Here is a 17436-nt window from a genome sequence, read left to right on the forward strand (position 1 = left end):
TGGGAAAATTTACGTCGGGATGAAAGGTTTATAGAACTCTACTGAGGACCCTCGATTATACCTTAAATTATAAGTTACAGCCTCACTCAGTCACGATTCGTATGACATACGACTCACGTAGCCTTATGGATTAATTTATAGATACAACAGAGGAATTGTTGTCCAGAAGACTATTGAAGTCCAGAAAATCGCTGTTTAATCAACGATAATAATAACAATAATCGACTTCGACATTTCTGCCCACGTTCGAGCGTGGTGGGAACCCACCAACTCCATTTGAAGGTCTTGAATCTTCACAGTCCCAATAGAACCACTCACTTCTAACCTTCATTCCTCGCACATCCTGGCACAAGTGAGTGTTAGATTTCAGCAAGACGAATGGGGAGTCAGTGGGAAGAATTATGGGATTTGTGGCGTACCCATCTGCTCGACAGCAGTAGTAGATAACGGTGTTTCTACCATAACTACCGTCTGGAATCTGACCACCACGTCTGTTTCTGTTGTCAGAATCTTCGTCATCCCATCTTATGTGTCCCTCTCTAAAACCTGTGTGTGATTAATAGATTATAAATCAAAGGGATTTTTTCAGTACCACCAGAGGGTCATTGAGATCCATACAGATTTATCTTAGCTTGGCCTTTTCATCTCTTACTGAAGTCGCCATTTTAAGAAGCTTTGTTTTAATTCATGGTATTGTAATCATTATCATTGTTATTATTATCATTATCGTCATCGTAATCATAATCATCATTATCATTATCATTTGCCAAATTGAATCTCATAACTAGGTAAATTATGTCCCGATGAATCTACCGTGAGTCAGGTGACTGAAGTTTCGAAAACCAGTGCAGTAGTCATCTTCAGAGTAAAAGTGACTTGTCTTTCGTCAATTGATGGTATGACAATCTGTTTATTTACTTGATTGGTCAATTAAATCATGACTTAAACTGACGATCAAAGACAAATAACTAGAAACAAACTACCATGTTAACCCCGCGACGGGCTGTCTAAACAGCCTAGCTGACTGCCTATTTTTACATATTAAAATTGGCTTGAACAAACCAAAAAACAAACAAACAAATAAATAACACAAACCTTCGGGACATTCCCCTTTCTTGAGAATACAGTATTGACCTCTTGGCCAGGGAAGATTGTAATCAGAAGCTGTGTCTTTTGTTTTCATACAGAAATTTTGGAACATATTATTTCTGTAGTATGGACCAGCCAAATCAAATGGAGATGACCACTTGTTGTTTGAACGAGTATCTTCAGTGTCGTGTCTGCGATATCCCGAGTGCCACGGGAAGTTTGATCCCTTGGGGCATCCCGACTTAGGCTTGGGAATGTTTTATCATTCATTCAAAATAACTCCCAGTTTAAAAACATGGCTAAAACATTCTTACCTCCATCGATCCATCGATGTTAAGTTCATCTACTATAGTGCACGTTTAGGTTTGTCCAGCTCTGCAAATATTCTCCAAATAGCAGATGCCGCCCTTCGAGTTGTCTTCTTGCTGTTGTTTCCATGTTTTTAGCTATTTTTTCGCCTAGTTCTTACTCTTGAAACGAGTGAAATGCTCACCATTTTTCAAGTTCACAACCAAAACAACTCAACCTCGTCCCCAGGTCTTCTCGGTTAACGGTGGCTTAACCTGCGAAAACACTGGATTTTTGACGTCATTTCCTCGTTAAAAACAAAATTCTTCCAAATTTAGTAATCCGTAACTGGTTATAGTGAATCAAACGTGTGCTTTTAGCCAATCAGAATCGGGAAATTATTTTGAATGAATAATAATAGATAATTTTTGTTTCTAGTTTTGAGTCGTGCTCAACATGTACTTTGGGGCTTACGAATTCACCCGTGATCTTTGTTGGCCTTGAAAAATCTACCTATTTTTCGTCATTGCTCGACTGGCGGGGGACCCCAGGTAGATCAGGTAACCCACTTAGGTGAGCTAACCGTCCTCTTCATATAATCTTCCAATTCAAATTGACTGGGGTCCCCTAGCTACCTTCATGTGTACATGCCTCAGATCAATTTAATGTTTGCGCATTTCTTTAGCTTTCCTGAAAACATGAAGATCCCCTTTGAATTATCACTTAACAGTTTACCAGATTTTCTGACAAAAGTAACGTTCTTAAGTTTATAATATTTCGACGTTATCTGTTTTTACTTCCTCTATTAATAATACACTCGTACCTACAGGTTTCACGGTTTTCTTAAGGCGAGGATATTCATTTAATGCCCTTATGACCGCCGTCTTGCGCGCTTTGAGTAGAAGATTAGAACGAACGCATCGTGCGGACGACTGTTTATCCAAGACGGAGTAAAGAGCAGGATCAAAAGTTTCAGTAACTGGCACCAGTTTAATTCCAATGGGCTCAGGCATGTCTGGCCTTCCAGACTTGAATACCACCTTATGCTCCCCAAATTTGGTGTTCTTTGACATTGACTCTTTGAACGCGTTAACATCAACTTTTAAGGAGGCGCTGAATCCCCCGTAACTTCCAGACACAGATACCGAATTTTGCGACTAAAAGAAATAAAATATATTGGGTTCGTAAAAATGTTAAATCTTATTCCCGAAGGATCATGTTGTGCACACAAAAACCTAAAAGCTCCATAAAATATAATCTGCGATCATCTAAAGTGACTTTTAGTTGAGGTTCTCAACATGGTGTTATTCGGGGGGGGCGGGGGGGGGAGGTGTCTCCAAGGAAATCTGTGGTACAGTCCGCCTGCCAGTATGACGTCAAATCTCGCGTCAGTGACTTTCAAAATGGCGAACAAAGTGTTCATCGAATCCAGACGGACAAAAATTTCGCTTTTATCACGGAAATACCTTTCCGATTTCTTGGATTTGGAGACTTCAAGGTTTCTATTGTCATAGAAAACTAGATTTAAGTATTTTTTGGGACGAAATGTCCAGTGGTGTAATGAATTTTAAAGATTCCTTTCTATCGTTGAGCAAACTTTACGGGCAATCATACCAACCGGTCACACTTTTGAGGGCCAGTGCACAGCAAGATTGAGGAGTTTAGACACAGCAACAGGAGGTTCATCAAAGGATGTATTATACTTTACATTGTGCGTATTTTCAGCTCTTCAGAGCTAATGAAACCCCGTATCATTCCTCTCAAAGTTCGCTTAGCTGTAGCGTTAAAAGGGGAAGCTAAATGACAGGTATTTGTGAGAGATTGTGAGCATTGAATCTTGTTGCTTTACTGCATTTTAAGACCTCTTTTAATACTGTATTGGGCATACACCTGTAATTCTGTAATTAAATCCCTGACGAATAAATGGTTTCGTTTAATTATTTTTTTGAGGCAAACCCAGTGGAGATTTTAGGGTAATAATATTGATGATTATGACGATGTACAAAAAGCAAGTTTAACTTTCGCCAGTGGGTCACTGGCAGGTGTTGGGTGTAAATTACAGTCGACTCCCGATATATAACTCGAACCTTCAAGGGAAATCGAAAAAAGGTTCGAGTTATCGGAAGTTCGAAGAAAATAGTCGAGAGTAAGGTAAAAAACAGTGTTTACTGCACAGGGAACATTGGAATCACATTCATTGCAGAAATGTCAAGTGAAAATTAAAGATACTTCTAGATCCATAAATCAGAATGTATCGTAACGAAACATAGCCTAAATAGAGCATGCGTTTTACTGTTTTGAGAAGAAAAGCTGCTTCACGTTAGCCGGTGACAATCAACATCAGCCTCCACTAGTAAACTATACTCCTACAACACGTCATTAGGACTGATCCAAAATTCAATGTTTCGGACGCCAGTAGACGGCTTTTTTCCCGACTTTTAAGGGCTCAAAAATGGTTCGAGATATCGAGGTTAAAATTATATAGAAAATGACCTGAGGGGAAACGAAAATTGGTTCGAGTTAGCGGGAGTTCGAGTTATTGAGGGTTCGAGTTATCGAGGGTAAAATTACAGTGAATGTATGATGGAAATCAAGGGGAAATCGAGTTTGATTCGAGTTAGCGCGAGGTTCGAGTTAGCGGGAGTCGACTGTAGTACAGTTTGTTGTGTACTGTGTGCGTTTGTCATGATGTCAACTAACATTGAAAAAAATTCAGCTGTTTCAGAGGAGGGACATGTCTTGACAGCTTATGGCTTTTATTAGACTGTTCACAGTCCTCTATTTTTCAGTAAGATCATCGAGATCGAGCACTTTGCGTTACAGGCTGCCATCTTGCATGAGTGTCAAAACTACTTAGGGGGCGGGGGCGGTTTAGGAGGAGGCGAGAAAAATAGAGGGGCTGTAATAACATCACTACAGCTCGTGTTCAGGAGGCGTGACAGGAATATCACGCCTTTTACCATTCATTAATTAAGAAACTCCGCTATTTTTCTCGCCCTTCCCCCCCCCCCCCCCCTCCTAGAGCTATAATCCCCGACGCCCGCCCCCTCGGGACATTTGAAAATCAAGATAGCCGTGACGGAAAGACGCGGTATATCTAAACGACCACTGCACCACTGCACCACAGTGACACACATGATTTGCAAAATTAATTTTGTAATATCAAAACAATTTTTCTCTGCCATAGACGCTGTTTGAAGCTGGTGGAGCTGTATTTATCATAAATTCAAATATACATTTGAGGAAAACTAGCTTAAGCGCGTATTTCAAAGCTATTTCGCATTATTTCCGGTTTAACGGGCCGACTCGATGTAGATAATCGATCGAACTTGGTGGAGAATTAGGAGATCAACAGAGGTCCGCACTCTAAAGGAATGATATGAAGTTAGGCCCATTTAATTGGCAAAAGAATAGAGGAAATATAAACATGCATGATCTGTGAATGGAACCTCCTATTCTGGAGACTAGACCTTGCCTATTTTAGAGAAAAAAAGATTCAAGTTTTGATGACCTTGCCGGTCCCGTGAAATAAATGGCGATCCCGCAACACGGCTCACAAAACAAATTAACAAAATTTTACAATCACGGACACAAAATACCAAAACGGTTTACACAAGCAGATTAGAGCAACACCAAAGCTCACACACATTCGATCAAATAAGCGATATATAGCGATACTTGTTAGCTTCTTTGCTTTTCTTCGACCTCGCTAGTCCAAATAACTGTCCTATCCATTGCTAATTTGCACAAGCGACGCGAGGCTCTTGCCCGTTACTATGTGACGTCATACTGGCAGCTGGCGGAGTGGGTCAAGAAACTTAGGTGGAAAACAATAGAGTTACCTTCCCCCCCTCCCCCCTCCCCTTTGGTGTAATACGGCATTTGAAAACGTTATATATATGCCTGTAGAAAATACTCTGAAAAAAAGAGATATTGTGCAATAATGAACATCGTTAACGATTTGCAGACATAAAACCCCCCAATTTTGGGAAAGGTCTTATAAGAAAAAAAAAATCTAATTAAAAGCTGTATAGCCCGGTTCCATGGTGACGACTTAACAACTATTAAATGTAACTTCGGAAGAAAAACAAAAAAGTCAAAAACAAAAACAAACATACATGCAAGAAAAAAAAAATGAAACAGCTAAATTCAGTGAGCCGACTGACCCCAGAGGTTTTTTCATATCAAAGCTTGACAAAGCTAGAGAAAAGTATATATTCTCAAACTTACGTTCACCATTGCGTATTCAGTGAATTCTGCTTTTGAACTTTTAAAGCGTTCGGTTCTTTTCTCCCCCAATTCTACTTCGACTACAATGTGCTGGAAAAAAAAAACAAAACAAAACAATACAATACATAGAAAAACGGAAAGACAGACACTATTATGCAATTAGCACGTCAAAATGACATCAATCTCGGTTATTAAGCGAATTAATCAACATTTAAACAAACTAACCGTTCCCCAGCCTTCTAAGAAAGCAAAGTATGCTTTTTCGTTGTAGCTTCCTGGTAAAGCGCATACTGTAGCAGCAAAGTCCTCTGACACCGGGAACTTCTTTACTCGAACTGAATTCAACTGGTAGCGGGCGCGTCCCTTGTTGCAAACATGTTTCTCCTCATAAAACACATTGTGATATTCAGATGTCTCCTTCTTCACCTTTTCGAACCCTATGTATTGACGTCAATGCATTATTATACAAAGAATCATTGGACAGTACAGAACTATATCTGAGCTAATATCAAAAAGATGTTTTGAAAATGTACTACAGTTAAACTTCCCTTAACAGCCACCTAAACTATTCCCTAAATAAGAAATTAAACAGAAGTAACTCAATTTATTTCTTACTTGAACTTAGCGAAAAAGCGAAACTCAGCAAACCAACGCCGAAGTTACCTACACAGAAATTTAAAAGAATAAAAATAGTTTAAAAATTCACAGCTTAGGCAATTACTATAAGTGAGAATCACTTATAAAAGTAGTGACAACAAATGCTGTAAAAGCGATATTTCCTTAAGAGAATTTTAAGCGCAGCATCTGCCTACCTATAAGTATAAACGGTTTTACATGTGACAGCATAGTCGTTTCTTATCATAGAATCAGTGTGACAGTGTGATATCAATTACTATAGTTGAAATCTTAGTATTCCCTTTTTCTGCTTACCGCTAACTTTGACATCGGCGTTCAGTTTTTCTTGATAACTCTTAGCACCGGAAAATACTTCTTTCTTGTTAATTGTAACACAGGATGAACGTGGCGCAAAGGTCACCTGATCTGGCACACTGAACCTCTTGTCCACAGACTTCTTGTTAGTGTTCCAGGTAAGCTTAAAGATCTTTCTAGTGATAAGAAGTCCTGGATCGACACCCCCATATGTTGCATCTCCTTCAGGGTTCCCTTTCAGCAGATTATAACCAACACCAACAAAATGGAGTCCTCTTGGAGCATCACCGCTTCCTTTAACAACTACAGTCATACCAATGATGATGAGAATGATAGGCAACTGCATGGTAGCGCTGTGGCTTTTACTGCACATACAATTGGTAGATTCTTACCTAAATACAAAAAATAGGTATTTTTATTGCATTCGTAAAAAAGAATAGGAATAAGATATGACTAAATCATTTATTACATCCGCTTTGAAATCACTGGCTATCCGTGCAATCTGATTGGCTCTCAGCAGTGTGATTTATTCCTAAATCGTACCATTTTTTGCTCTAAATCGCATCTGGTCCAAATCGCGTCATTCATGTTCTAAATCGCATCATTTCATTTTTAAATCGCACCATTTTTGTTGTATATCGCATCATTTCTGTTTCGAATACAAAATGAGATTTAAAAGCCTTTTTGTTTCGGCTTTTTAACAAACCGGCTACTCGATCAATAAAATATTAGTACTGACTAAATTCTGCGATTTCAAAATGGATGGAATAAAGTGGTAATTGAATTTCGTGTCGTGCAATTTTGGTCTTAAATCATACTTGTGATTTCAAATCGAACTCGCGCTGCGCGCTCGTTCGATTTTGAAATCACGCGTATGATTTAATACCAAATTGCACTCCACTAAGTTCAATTACCATTATTAACCAACTTAGAGAAAAAGAAAGGTCCAAACTATCTGAAACAGAAAAATTACTTTTTTTGGTTTTTGTTTTGTTTTTTGAAAACTGGGGTATATAAGCGTATTTTTTGACCGCAAATCCGTTAAAGAGGTTTGGCCCGTCCCATTATATTGAACAAAATCCTTGTTATAAATTAGACATGTCTTTAAGTTGCAATAAAAACTCCATTGTTTTATAATGACTATTGCCAAATTTTTCATTTGGTTTGTTATTGTCCATTTGTTATGGTTAACGTTGTTTTCCGACTAAAAATCAAATTTTTATTTTTTACGTCTAGCGGCTAAACTTTTGGCCGTCTTACGGATAAACCTTTGGGTGCCACTCAGTTAAAAAAAAACCCTCATGATGGAAATCCGTTACATTAATATATAAAAAAAGGAAAGAAAAAAGGAAAAAAGAAAAGAGATTTGAAATTTGAAACTTTTCCACTGAAGTGCTAGAGACGTCCAAAGCGGCGGGGAGCAAGGAGAAACGGCTGTATTCGTAGGCTAGGAGGTAGCCTTCATAATTAAACTTTCACGTTTTGAAGAAAAAAAGATATAGATATGCACGCATAGAAAGCCCAAAGCCGCCCCATGAGAACGCAGTGTTGGTAATTTTCATAATTAAGAGTACTCGGAATTTGCCCATTCTTAATTGGCTAAATCTTTTTAAAAGCTTACCGAAACTTTGAAATCGCAGTTTCAAGATACCTTCACCTCTAGATGGTCTGCTATAGAATGAGTTTTAACTATGACAAGACCCCGTTTTACTTAGAAATTTTTGCGGGTGGTAGCTTTGTAGATTAAATTTCATGGGGGCAACACCGCTGCCGGTCTTGCCATCGCTACTTATTTACCATATTCTTTGCAAAAATTCAGAGTCTGACAGGATAGCCTTGTACAATAATATCTATTTATAAATGCGCCCCGATCCGATAGATGGAGCGTAGAAAGCATAGCTATTTTACTATTTTGGAACAGTTCTGGTCTCCAAATCCCGCTACCACCCTCATATCTATTCACGCACATCATTGTCTTCCTCCTTTGTTGAAGTCCGCTAATTACTGATTATATTCTTTACGTCATGTATAAGTTTTCTCTACCATGACTGTGACTCCCTGCTTTAAATTCTTGATTTAATTTTTCTCCTCCTTTGTAATGCACTGACTAAATTTATTAATCATGTTTACATTTCGCTATCTAATGGCCATGACCATTCTTTCTCCTGTTAGACTGCACTAATTACTGAATGTATTATTCATCTGGAGCCCTTACCATTTGTTAGGAAATTTCGGTAAAAAATTTTTTGACAAATGGTACTGGCATGGACTTGAAAACGTTAAGCTAAAAGAAGAATCGGTTAGAGTTGTACCATTTGCAAAACACCAGATAACGAGTCCTGAGTTAAAACAAATCACCTTCCCCCTCAAGAGGAGGCCTGGCAGTGGTTAACCAAACAAATAGTACAAAAAATTTCGGTCGTTTCGATAAAAATGGGAAAAGGGTTGTACCTCGAAAGGTATTACTTTTTGTTGAGGAAGATTTCCACCGGGATGAACCGTTCCATTTGAGTTCTCCCCGGAATTCCCGGGTTTTCCATACAAAAGGTAAAGCGCTGTTGGTCGAAGATCCTCATAAAATTGGTAGCATGCAAATAAATCGGATTCATTTGCTTTATGGCAAAACAAAAATTTTACAAAGCACTGAGCATGCAACTCAGAGTGAAGGGCAAGGATAGACCTGATTTAGCCAACTATGCTGAACCACGTGTTCACTAACACAGGGATCAGTCAAGGAAAAATTTGTGTTGAATAACGGGATAAAAAATATGTTAAAAAAAAACCTATTGAGGACCCTCGATTATGCAACAGCAATTCCACAAGCTTATTGTTCTAGGAGAACATCGTGAAAACAATTTTAAAGTGCACAAAACACAACATAACAAAAGAAGTGATTTTCTACAAAATGACAAGAGTTCTCCCTTCATAGCAGTTGAGGCGGTCTAAGAGTCTTATATACTGTTCTACAGTACACCACAGTAATTTATTCAAAAACTTCAAGGATGTGGTGAAATCCCCTGAAAGCAGGGAGCAAATTGGCCATGAGAGAAACAACTGAATGGGATGACATTCGTCAAATAAATACTGTATCGACGGCAAACTGAAAGTCACCAGATTAACGTAAATTTACGCCTTAGTTTGGTACTAAGATCTTTCTGGCTGTTCAAGTCACATTGTTTCAAAACTAGTCCACGTTTTGACCACAGACAGAAATCTTCACCTGATATTTTTTTGTAAAGGAGAATTTCCTATCTCCAAGAAGAAAGGGGAACGGAAAGAAATGCGATCTTGAAAGCGCGGTTGCCGAAACGAGTTTTCCGCGAAAATTCCTCGAATTTTGAACTCGTCTAATGATGGACTGTCTGAAATTTTCGCCGCCATGGACATGGCCATGGCATCTTGAGTTGAGCTTGATCTTCTTCCATGCCATAGTTACGGTGGAACCTCGATAAGGGCCAAGGGACTGAAAATATGTTCGCTACAATAAGGTTTCGTTAGTATCGAGTTTGTTTTCCATATATTTGTGTCGCCCAGTTCTTCGAATCCTGACCCTATTTCAGACCAAAAAATGTTATTATAAACACCAGTTTTCAGACCAGACCTCTAAAATCCATACCCTTTTTCTGACCTGGCCTTTAGGCAGAAATTATGTCATCATTACTTAGATTAGGGCGCAAACAAAAAATTCTTCAAACCCATTTCGAATTCGCATATTCGCTTTTTCTTTCTTTACTCATGATCATTTGGAATTGAAACGATAAATATGTTCATACACTCCCGTAGTTCCCTCATATACCATACCAGATTCCAGATCAAAATGGGCAAGATGTATTCCTGTTTTCAGACGAAAATGGCGCTGAAAACCTACCAGATCACTGGGCGGCACATACCTATATAGCTTATATAAGGAATTGCCCTCCTCCACCCGGGCAAGACACTCCTATTAATGTCTCAAATTTTCGCTCCCATCGACATGGCCAGAGTTTCTTGATTTCATGTTTCTACTTCATTGAAGTGCACTTAACGTATTATTAGTGTCTAAATTTTCATAGCCGCCAGACATTGCGATTTTAAAAAGTGTCTTGATTTGATCTTGATCATCTTCCTCTGAAGTGCGCTAATTGCTTAATGTATTATTAATGTCAAGAATTTACGCTGCTATGATCATATATGATCATGGTTTCTTGACTCGAACTGCCTTCTCCCTTAAAGTGCACTAATTCTAGATGTATCATTCATAAGATTTCAAGTCCGTAATCACGATCAGTAATCTTCAAATTAGAGAAACTTCATGTTTTCATCAATTGGTCCCTTAAATAAATATAATCCTGCAAAACTTTATAGAGTCGTTTTCCTTCAGTGATTCATCAGGCAGCGATATCTGTTTTCCGGGCTTTTCATAAAGGAATCGATAGGACGGCTCAATGCTAGGCTTTCCAGCGGGAACGGCCTGCGTAGCAAGCGGTTTGTTTCCTGAACTTCGTGAATAGATACTGCCGCGTACGTACAGTGAAACCCCGCCTTGCGGCCACCTCTGTAATACGCGGTCACCTCGTTTTTACAGCCACATTTTTCGGCCGCCTGGCAAAACCGCTCTACATTTTCTTGTCAAAAAAACCACTCGTTAACACGGCCAATTTTTTGTTTGGCCCATTGGTGACCGTATTAACGGTTTTCCACTTTAGTCCAAGGGTTAAACCGAGGGGGGAGGGGCGAGGAGAAGAAGCGGGGCAGCAAGAAAATGCGACCCTGGGAGCGTAGTTGCCGAAAAGTTTATTCCGCTACAATTTCTCGATCGAATTTTGAACTGAGCCATTATGTTACAAAAATATTCAATGCTGTATGTTGAATGAGTTGAGGGTGTTTGCCACTTGTTTCTCTGTAAAGTAGTTCAGGTAATAAATCCTCTTTCTTAGTAAATTTGCCTGAAACACTATGCTACTCTACCACGGTATGTGTATCAGGCGCAGGGTTTGTATGAGATAACAAAGCTGGCATATTGCATAAAAGCTCAAACGCAATAAGCCCTCTTTCCTCCGTAGAGGCCAGGCCTATCTGTGTCAGAGGGAGAGGGGAGAAAAAACCGCGCAGTCAAAAGTGTTTGTGAAGAAACGAGCGGATCCCAAATTGGATGCTGATTATGGGGTTCCCAAGACGTTGTTTGGGATCCGGGATTTAAGAGCGGGACTCGGGATATCAAAGCAAAATTGGAGTGACTTTCGGGTTATCTATATTATGCAATGGATGCGGAATCGGCCGAAAATCACCATCGGAATACTGAAGGGATTGAGGGAAAATTTGCGTCAAGACGATAGGATTTATTTAAAGAACCTTATTAGGGACAATTATGTATTATCGATGCATTAGCAACCCAGAAAGCAATTCCACAATTTTATTGTTCTTATGTAGAACATCGTGAAAACAAAAGTGCACAGAGACAAGCTAACAAAATAAGTGGTTTTCTACAAAATGACAAGAGTGTTTTCTTCGCAGCGTTTGAGGTGGAAGGGGTCTTACATACTGTAAGTTCTACAGTACACCACAGTTGGTTCAAAAGCAACAAAGTCGTGTCAAGATCTCCTGAAAGTAGGGAGAAAACTGGCCCCTGGCAAATCATTATACTGATCAGAAAGTGACCAGATTAACGCAAATTGACACCTACATTTGGTAGTCATTTCTTAGCTGTTCGTGACACATTGGTCCAAAAATAGGCTACGTTTCACGCCCACATTGAGAGATCTTTACCGGAAATTTTATGTAAGGGAGTTTGGATGAACCAGCTTTGAGATTTTGTCGCAGCACTTGAGGTGGTCCGAAAGTATACTGTTCTACAGTACATTTCAGCTGAATAAAGTAAAAAGGATGCGGCAAAATCCCCTGATCTTGACTGGGAGAAAACTGGCCCCTAAAGAGGGAATCGATTGTATGGCGTCAAACAAATACAAATACTCACTTGTATCGAGCCTCAGAAAGTCACCAGATTAACGCCAACTAAAGTACACCATTTGGTAGTCATTTCTCGACTGTTCATGTCACATTGTTCCAAAAAATAGACTACGTTTGACCACAAACAGAGATCTTCACCCGATATATCGATGCTTTTTGTAAAGGACTGAGTTTTTCATATCTCAGGATGAACTTTGAGATTTCGTAACACCTTTTCCCGCCAAACTACCAACAAAGTACCTTAACTGTACTTCTGTCTGCAATTAGTTTATTGCGGTTTTTGAAGAGCCAACTCTTAAACTGAATAGGAAAACGGAAATCAAGAAAAAACCATTAAGGTTCGAAAATTTTTGCAGGTGGTAGCTTTACCAGGATTAAATTTCATTGTGGCAAACCATTGTCATTGCCATCAGTTTTTGTAAATAAAGTTTTTTATTATATTTTCATAGTTTGTTAGTAGTTTAAAAACTGACAAGCTTGATAAATAATGACGATATTTTTTGTACATGGCTAAAAGAAAATTTAATTTGCTTGCGAGACATTCGAAGTCTCGAAGCCATTAGATTTTAAGGTTTGGTGGCTTCCACAACAAAGAGCCTTTACCTTTCATTTTCCCTCATGAGCAGCAGCTATTGTCTCATCGCACCTCCTTTTAAGTCTGAATGTATTATTCATGTCTAATTTTTCGCCACAATAAAAATGCAGGTTCATATCACGATATTTGAGTTACTGAGCAGCCGGGAGGTCAGGCAGGATGGATAAACAAAGTTTGTTTCATGGCCAAAAGGAAATTTCACTTGCGGGACTTAAGCAGACATTGTTCCCAGTGGGCACGAATCATATAGTGCTCGGTTGATCTTGCAATTGCCTGCTCGTGGGGCCAATCATACACGAGAAAGCTTATTCTTTACTGGCAAAAATTCTTTTTTCTCAGTGATCTCAAAGACGAGTAACAGCACTTTCCATTACAATTTTTCTGTCCCGAATAAAATATAGCCTGTTCCAAGCTTTCAGATCGGAGTGGAGTTATAGGCGCCAAGTCAGAGAGCAAGGCCTACTCCACCCCTCGCTGTTTTTCCTTGTCACATCTTTTTACGCCTTCTCTAAAATCTAAACGCCTGGATCAGGCTAAATAAAATACTGCACGTAGCGGTTGTTCATACAAACGGTGGATAGCGCTATGCACCCGCTAAATCTCTTTCTACCAGCTAGTGCAATTGGCTTCCTTAATACTTATCCACTGGAACAGTTAACTCTAGGGTCGTTTATCTTCCAATAATTCTGCACCAGTAAAACTATGATCTCCGGTCTTCCCTCTCCTAAGTGGTAATGAATAATGTATGTTGCCAGACATAGACATCACGAACATCGATGTTTTCGCGGAATACGCGAAAAAATATTAAATAATTTGTGTTTTTATATTCTGTGTACTTACAAAGCACTTATGAGTTCTTAAGAAGACTTTCAAGCAAGTCCGTACGTTCCCTATGGAATTGAAATTTGAAAGTGTTGGTCGGGTTTTTGAGGAGAGGGGAAAACCGGAATACCCGGGGAAAAACCTCTCGGAGCAATTGGAGAGAACCAACAGCAAACTCAACCCACATATGGGGTCGACGCCACGACCGGATTTAGACCCGAGCTACAGTAGCTGTGGGAGGCGAGTGCTTTCACCACTGCGCCACCACCCTTACTCTCTGCCAAGCTTTCCAGCTGAAAAAAGGCAGTTCATCAATTCAATTATTCCAACAAAATCTCCAAAGCCACACAGAGGGTCCAACTAATTGCCCTGACTCAGATAAATATTAGCATAGCTCATTTGGTCTCTATCATAATCTGCCGGCTTTACGGAAAAATATGTACACCATTTTTATTCAGTCTCCACGCCAATTAGAGTTTAGGTGGATTTCCACTGTCGCGTAATTTTTACGTGCGTACGCAAGTAAATGTTGCGCACCTAAATAAAATAGAGTAAATGTATGAATTAAAGGTCGCGCATAACGTAAACACCTCGCTCAACACCTACTTTTACGATCGACTTTTCATGGTTGCCGTTTATTTACGCACGTAAATAAAAATTACGCGGCAGTGGAAGTCCACCCTTAGCTAATAGTAATAAATCGGAGATAAAATTTTGTTAACCAACGTGTACGATTGGGTGTATCTCCGTAGACTGTTTTTCATCGCCAGTTTGGTTACTGAACTTCCAAACCGGTCTCAATTACATGATTCTAAAACTGAGACAAAAGTTTGCTTAAAATTTTGCTTGGCCAGGTTGAAGTTAGCCATTTTCTGGTTCCCTGGTTTTAAGCCGCAGTGCCCTTTGGCAACACGCACACACTAGCAATTTTCCACGAACAGTATATCGGATGTAGGATAAACTAAGCAGAGGCCGCGCCAGGAAAGGTGGGGGGGGGGGGGGGGGGACTCTTGTCACTTGTCTGAATTTTAAAACATCTCGTGTCGGTGTTTATAAATGCTTCACGTCGCTGTCGGAAATTGAACGAAAATTCTTTGTCTTTGTCGGAATTTTAGAAAAGGGGGATAGCGATATGTTGTAAAGAAACCATTACAGTTCAACAATTTCTCAGTTAACATTTTGCTTATCGACCATCAACGCCAATCACAATTAACACAATTCACAGGAGGGTCCACTGAAGCTCAATGACAAGAGAGGTGCTCTGAAGCGCAAAGAAAATTGAGGAAAATTAATTCTTCTTTGCATTCAGACTGGGGATAAGTTATCCAAACCACCGCTCTTTGTCGCTTATTCTCGGCTTTGCCGTCGCTGTCGCAATTTTACCGAGGGAGGTTATCTCTTGTCGCGATTTCATTTTACGCTCTGTCGCTACTTTTTGAGTCATGTCGCTTGTCGGAATTTACCCTGGCAGGGCCTCTAAGTATGACGCACCTGTTAAACATTTCTGTTTCTACACCTCTTGGAGTAAAAACTGAATAAAAAGTGTATCGGGCATGGGATGACTGGCGGTATTTATAATGTGCATTTAAGGGCGTTAATTAAGACCCTGTTTACAAGGAGTGGGGGACCCCGGTCTAGTGGGGTAAGTTTCTTTTGTTTTGTGTCTCCCAGAGCGTGAAAACAAAAGAAACTTACCCCACTAGACCGGGGTCCCCCACTCCATGTAAACAGGCCCTAAATACTTTGTTGATGGCGAATATTAACCTTCAATTTCTCACCATTTATCACGTCAATAACTACAGCGCTGGCGGTTCGGGAAAATTACAACCGGCGGGAATTCTCCAGAAAACTACATATCTGAGCTCCTCGTATAATCAGAGGGCATTTCCGAGTTCCAAAAACTCTCACTTTCAAAACGAGGCTAAGTGGAAAGCCTTTGCTGTGAGAATGAGTTTTATTTGCATTAGAATAAAAATCATTTCATGTCAGTGGTTTCGCACTTGAAACTTGAGGCCACTTGGATCTTCTTCTGAAATAACGAGCTCCTCTGTTTTAATCTAGATGAGCTCTTTAACGGATGCTCCATTTTTTCCTGAGGTGTGAAGCAGCGCTCAGTTTCGAGGGTGATGCTTTTTCGAGCAATTTTAGCGGGTGGGGGAGGGGCAGAAGAGAGAGGGGGGTGGCGGGGCAGCGTGAGAATTTGAAGGTGTAGCATGGGAAGAAATGGTAGCATGCTCCCGCAGAGAAATTTTAAGGTTTGGGTTGCCTGGGCAATGGCTTTTCTTGCGTTTTCCACAGGATATTTTCAGTAAATAAATACGAAGGAAAATGCAATAGTTAGTTTTTTAGTTTACCCACCTCTAGAGTTATCTGTTAAGTACAGCGCTTACGAGAAAGTAAGGATAAACAATGACGTCACTAAGGAGGTTACAAGCAAACGACGATGACTCCTACCCTTCAGACGGGCAAGAACACCAATATCATGCAGTTCACACCGAATTAATGATGAAAATTCTTTGAGGAAATAACGGGCACGGGTGCACGGGCGTATGTGCTTATATGGACGCTATGCTCCTGGAACAAATGCGATTTTCAAAGCGCGATTGCGGAAACGCGTATTCCCCGAAAATCGTAGTCCGCGTTTACAAGAACCACAGTGCAGTTGAAGGACTGGTACGTCAACAGCCATCTTGCCACGAAAGATTCTATGTTGTGAATTGAATAGTTTAAAGAGTGTCGGGTTGTTTTGCTTCACGTCGTTTCGCTAGAGCTAATAATTTCTCGTTTTAAAACCGATTTTGGCCAAAAACAATTATGCTACCCTACCCTAGTGTGCGTATCCCGCTCGGCGTTTGTGTGAGGAGTCAACAACGCTGGAATATTGTATAAAACCTCAAATGGAATGAGCCTTATCTCCTCCGCTGATTGCTCTCAGTTGGCTCTTCTTGACAAGGGTGAGGGAGAGGGAAGGGGAGGGGGGCAGCTTCCGGGATTTGCGTCGCGATGACAGGATTGTAGGACTGTATTTAGGACCCTCGATTATATAACAACAACCCAGAAACGCAATTCCACAATTTTATTGTTCTTGGAGAACATCGTGAAAACAAAAGTGCACGGAACACAACCTAACAAAAGAAGTGATTTTCTACAAAATTACAAGAGTTCTCTCTTCGCAGCACTTTAGGTGGTCCGAGAGTCTTACATACTGTTCTACAGTACACCACAGCTGGTTAAAAAATAACATGGGTGTGGTGAAAGTCCCCTGAAAGCAGGGAGCAAAGCGGCTCTGAGAGAGGGAACTGAATGGGATGACAGTCATCAAATATTGCATCGAACTGAAAGCCAGCAGATTTACGCAAATCTGTACCTTAGTTTGATTATCATTTCTCGGCTGTCCAAGTCACGGTTTTAGCCGCAGAAAAAGACCGTAACCCGAGACGGTTTGAAAAGAAGTTTTACATATCTCAGGATAAACTTTGAGTTTCCGTGTACATAGCACATATTTGCGGCAAACTACCAACAACGCAGTTTACTTC

The 17436-nt window shown here is 40.0% G+C and overlaps 1 protein-coding gene across 1 annotated transcript; it reads right to left on the reverse strand.

The window, feature by feature from the left end:
- Positions 1-176: 176 nt before the first annotated feature.
- On the reverse strand, positions 177-6906 carry LOC140945152 (uncharacterized). Its single transcript, XM_073394212.1, has 5 exons — positions 6538-6906; positions 5833-6044; positions 5608-5697; positions 2201-2534; positions 177-546 (listed from the first exon to the last, which is right to left on the reverse strand). Exons 1-5 carry the CDS (start codon positions 6881-6883, stop codon positions 200-202), a joined length of 1329 nt encoding a protein of 442 aa, XP_073250313.1. The 5' UTR covers positions 6884-6906; the 3' UTR covers positions 177-199.
- Between the last annotated feature and the right edge of the window lie 10530 nt (positions 6907-17436).

This window comes from Porites lutea, chromosome 8 (assembly GCF_958299795.1).
Source record: "Porites lutea chromosome 8, jaPorLute2.1, whole genome shotgun sequence".
NCBI lineage: Eukaryota > Metazoa > Cnidaria > Anthozoa > Scleractinia > Poritidae > Porites > Porites lutea.

Bases quoted from the DNA above. Each gene is read 5' to 3' on its own strand.
- LOC140945152 (XM_073394212.1), bottom strand. From the start codon at position 6,883: ATGCAGTTGCCTATCATTCTCATCATCATTGGTATGACTGTAGTTGTT. The intron at 6,045-6,537 runs GTAAGCAGAAAA...GTCAATACATAG, and splicing joins CGCCGATGTCAAAGTTAGCG to GGTTCGAAAAGGTGAAGAAG. The intron at 547-2,200 runs GTACGAGTGTAT...AATCACACACAG, and splicing joins GAAAACCGTGAAACCTGTAG to GTTTTAGAGAGGGACACATA.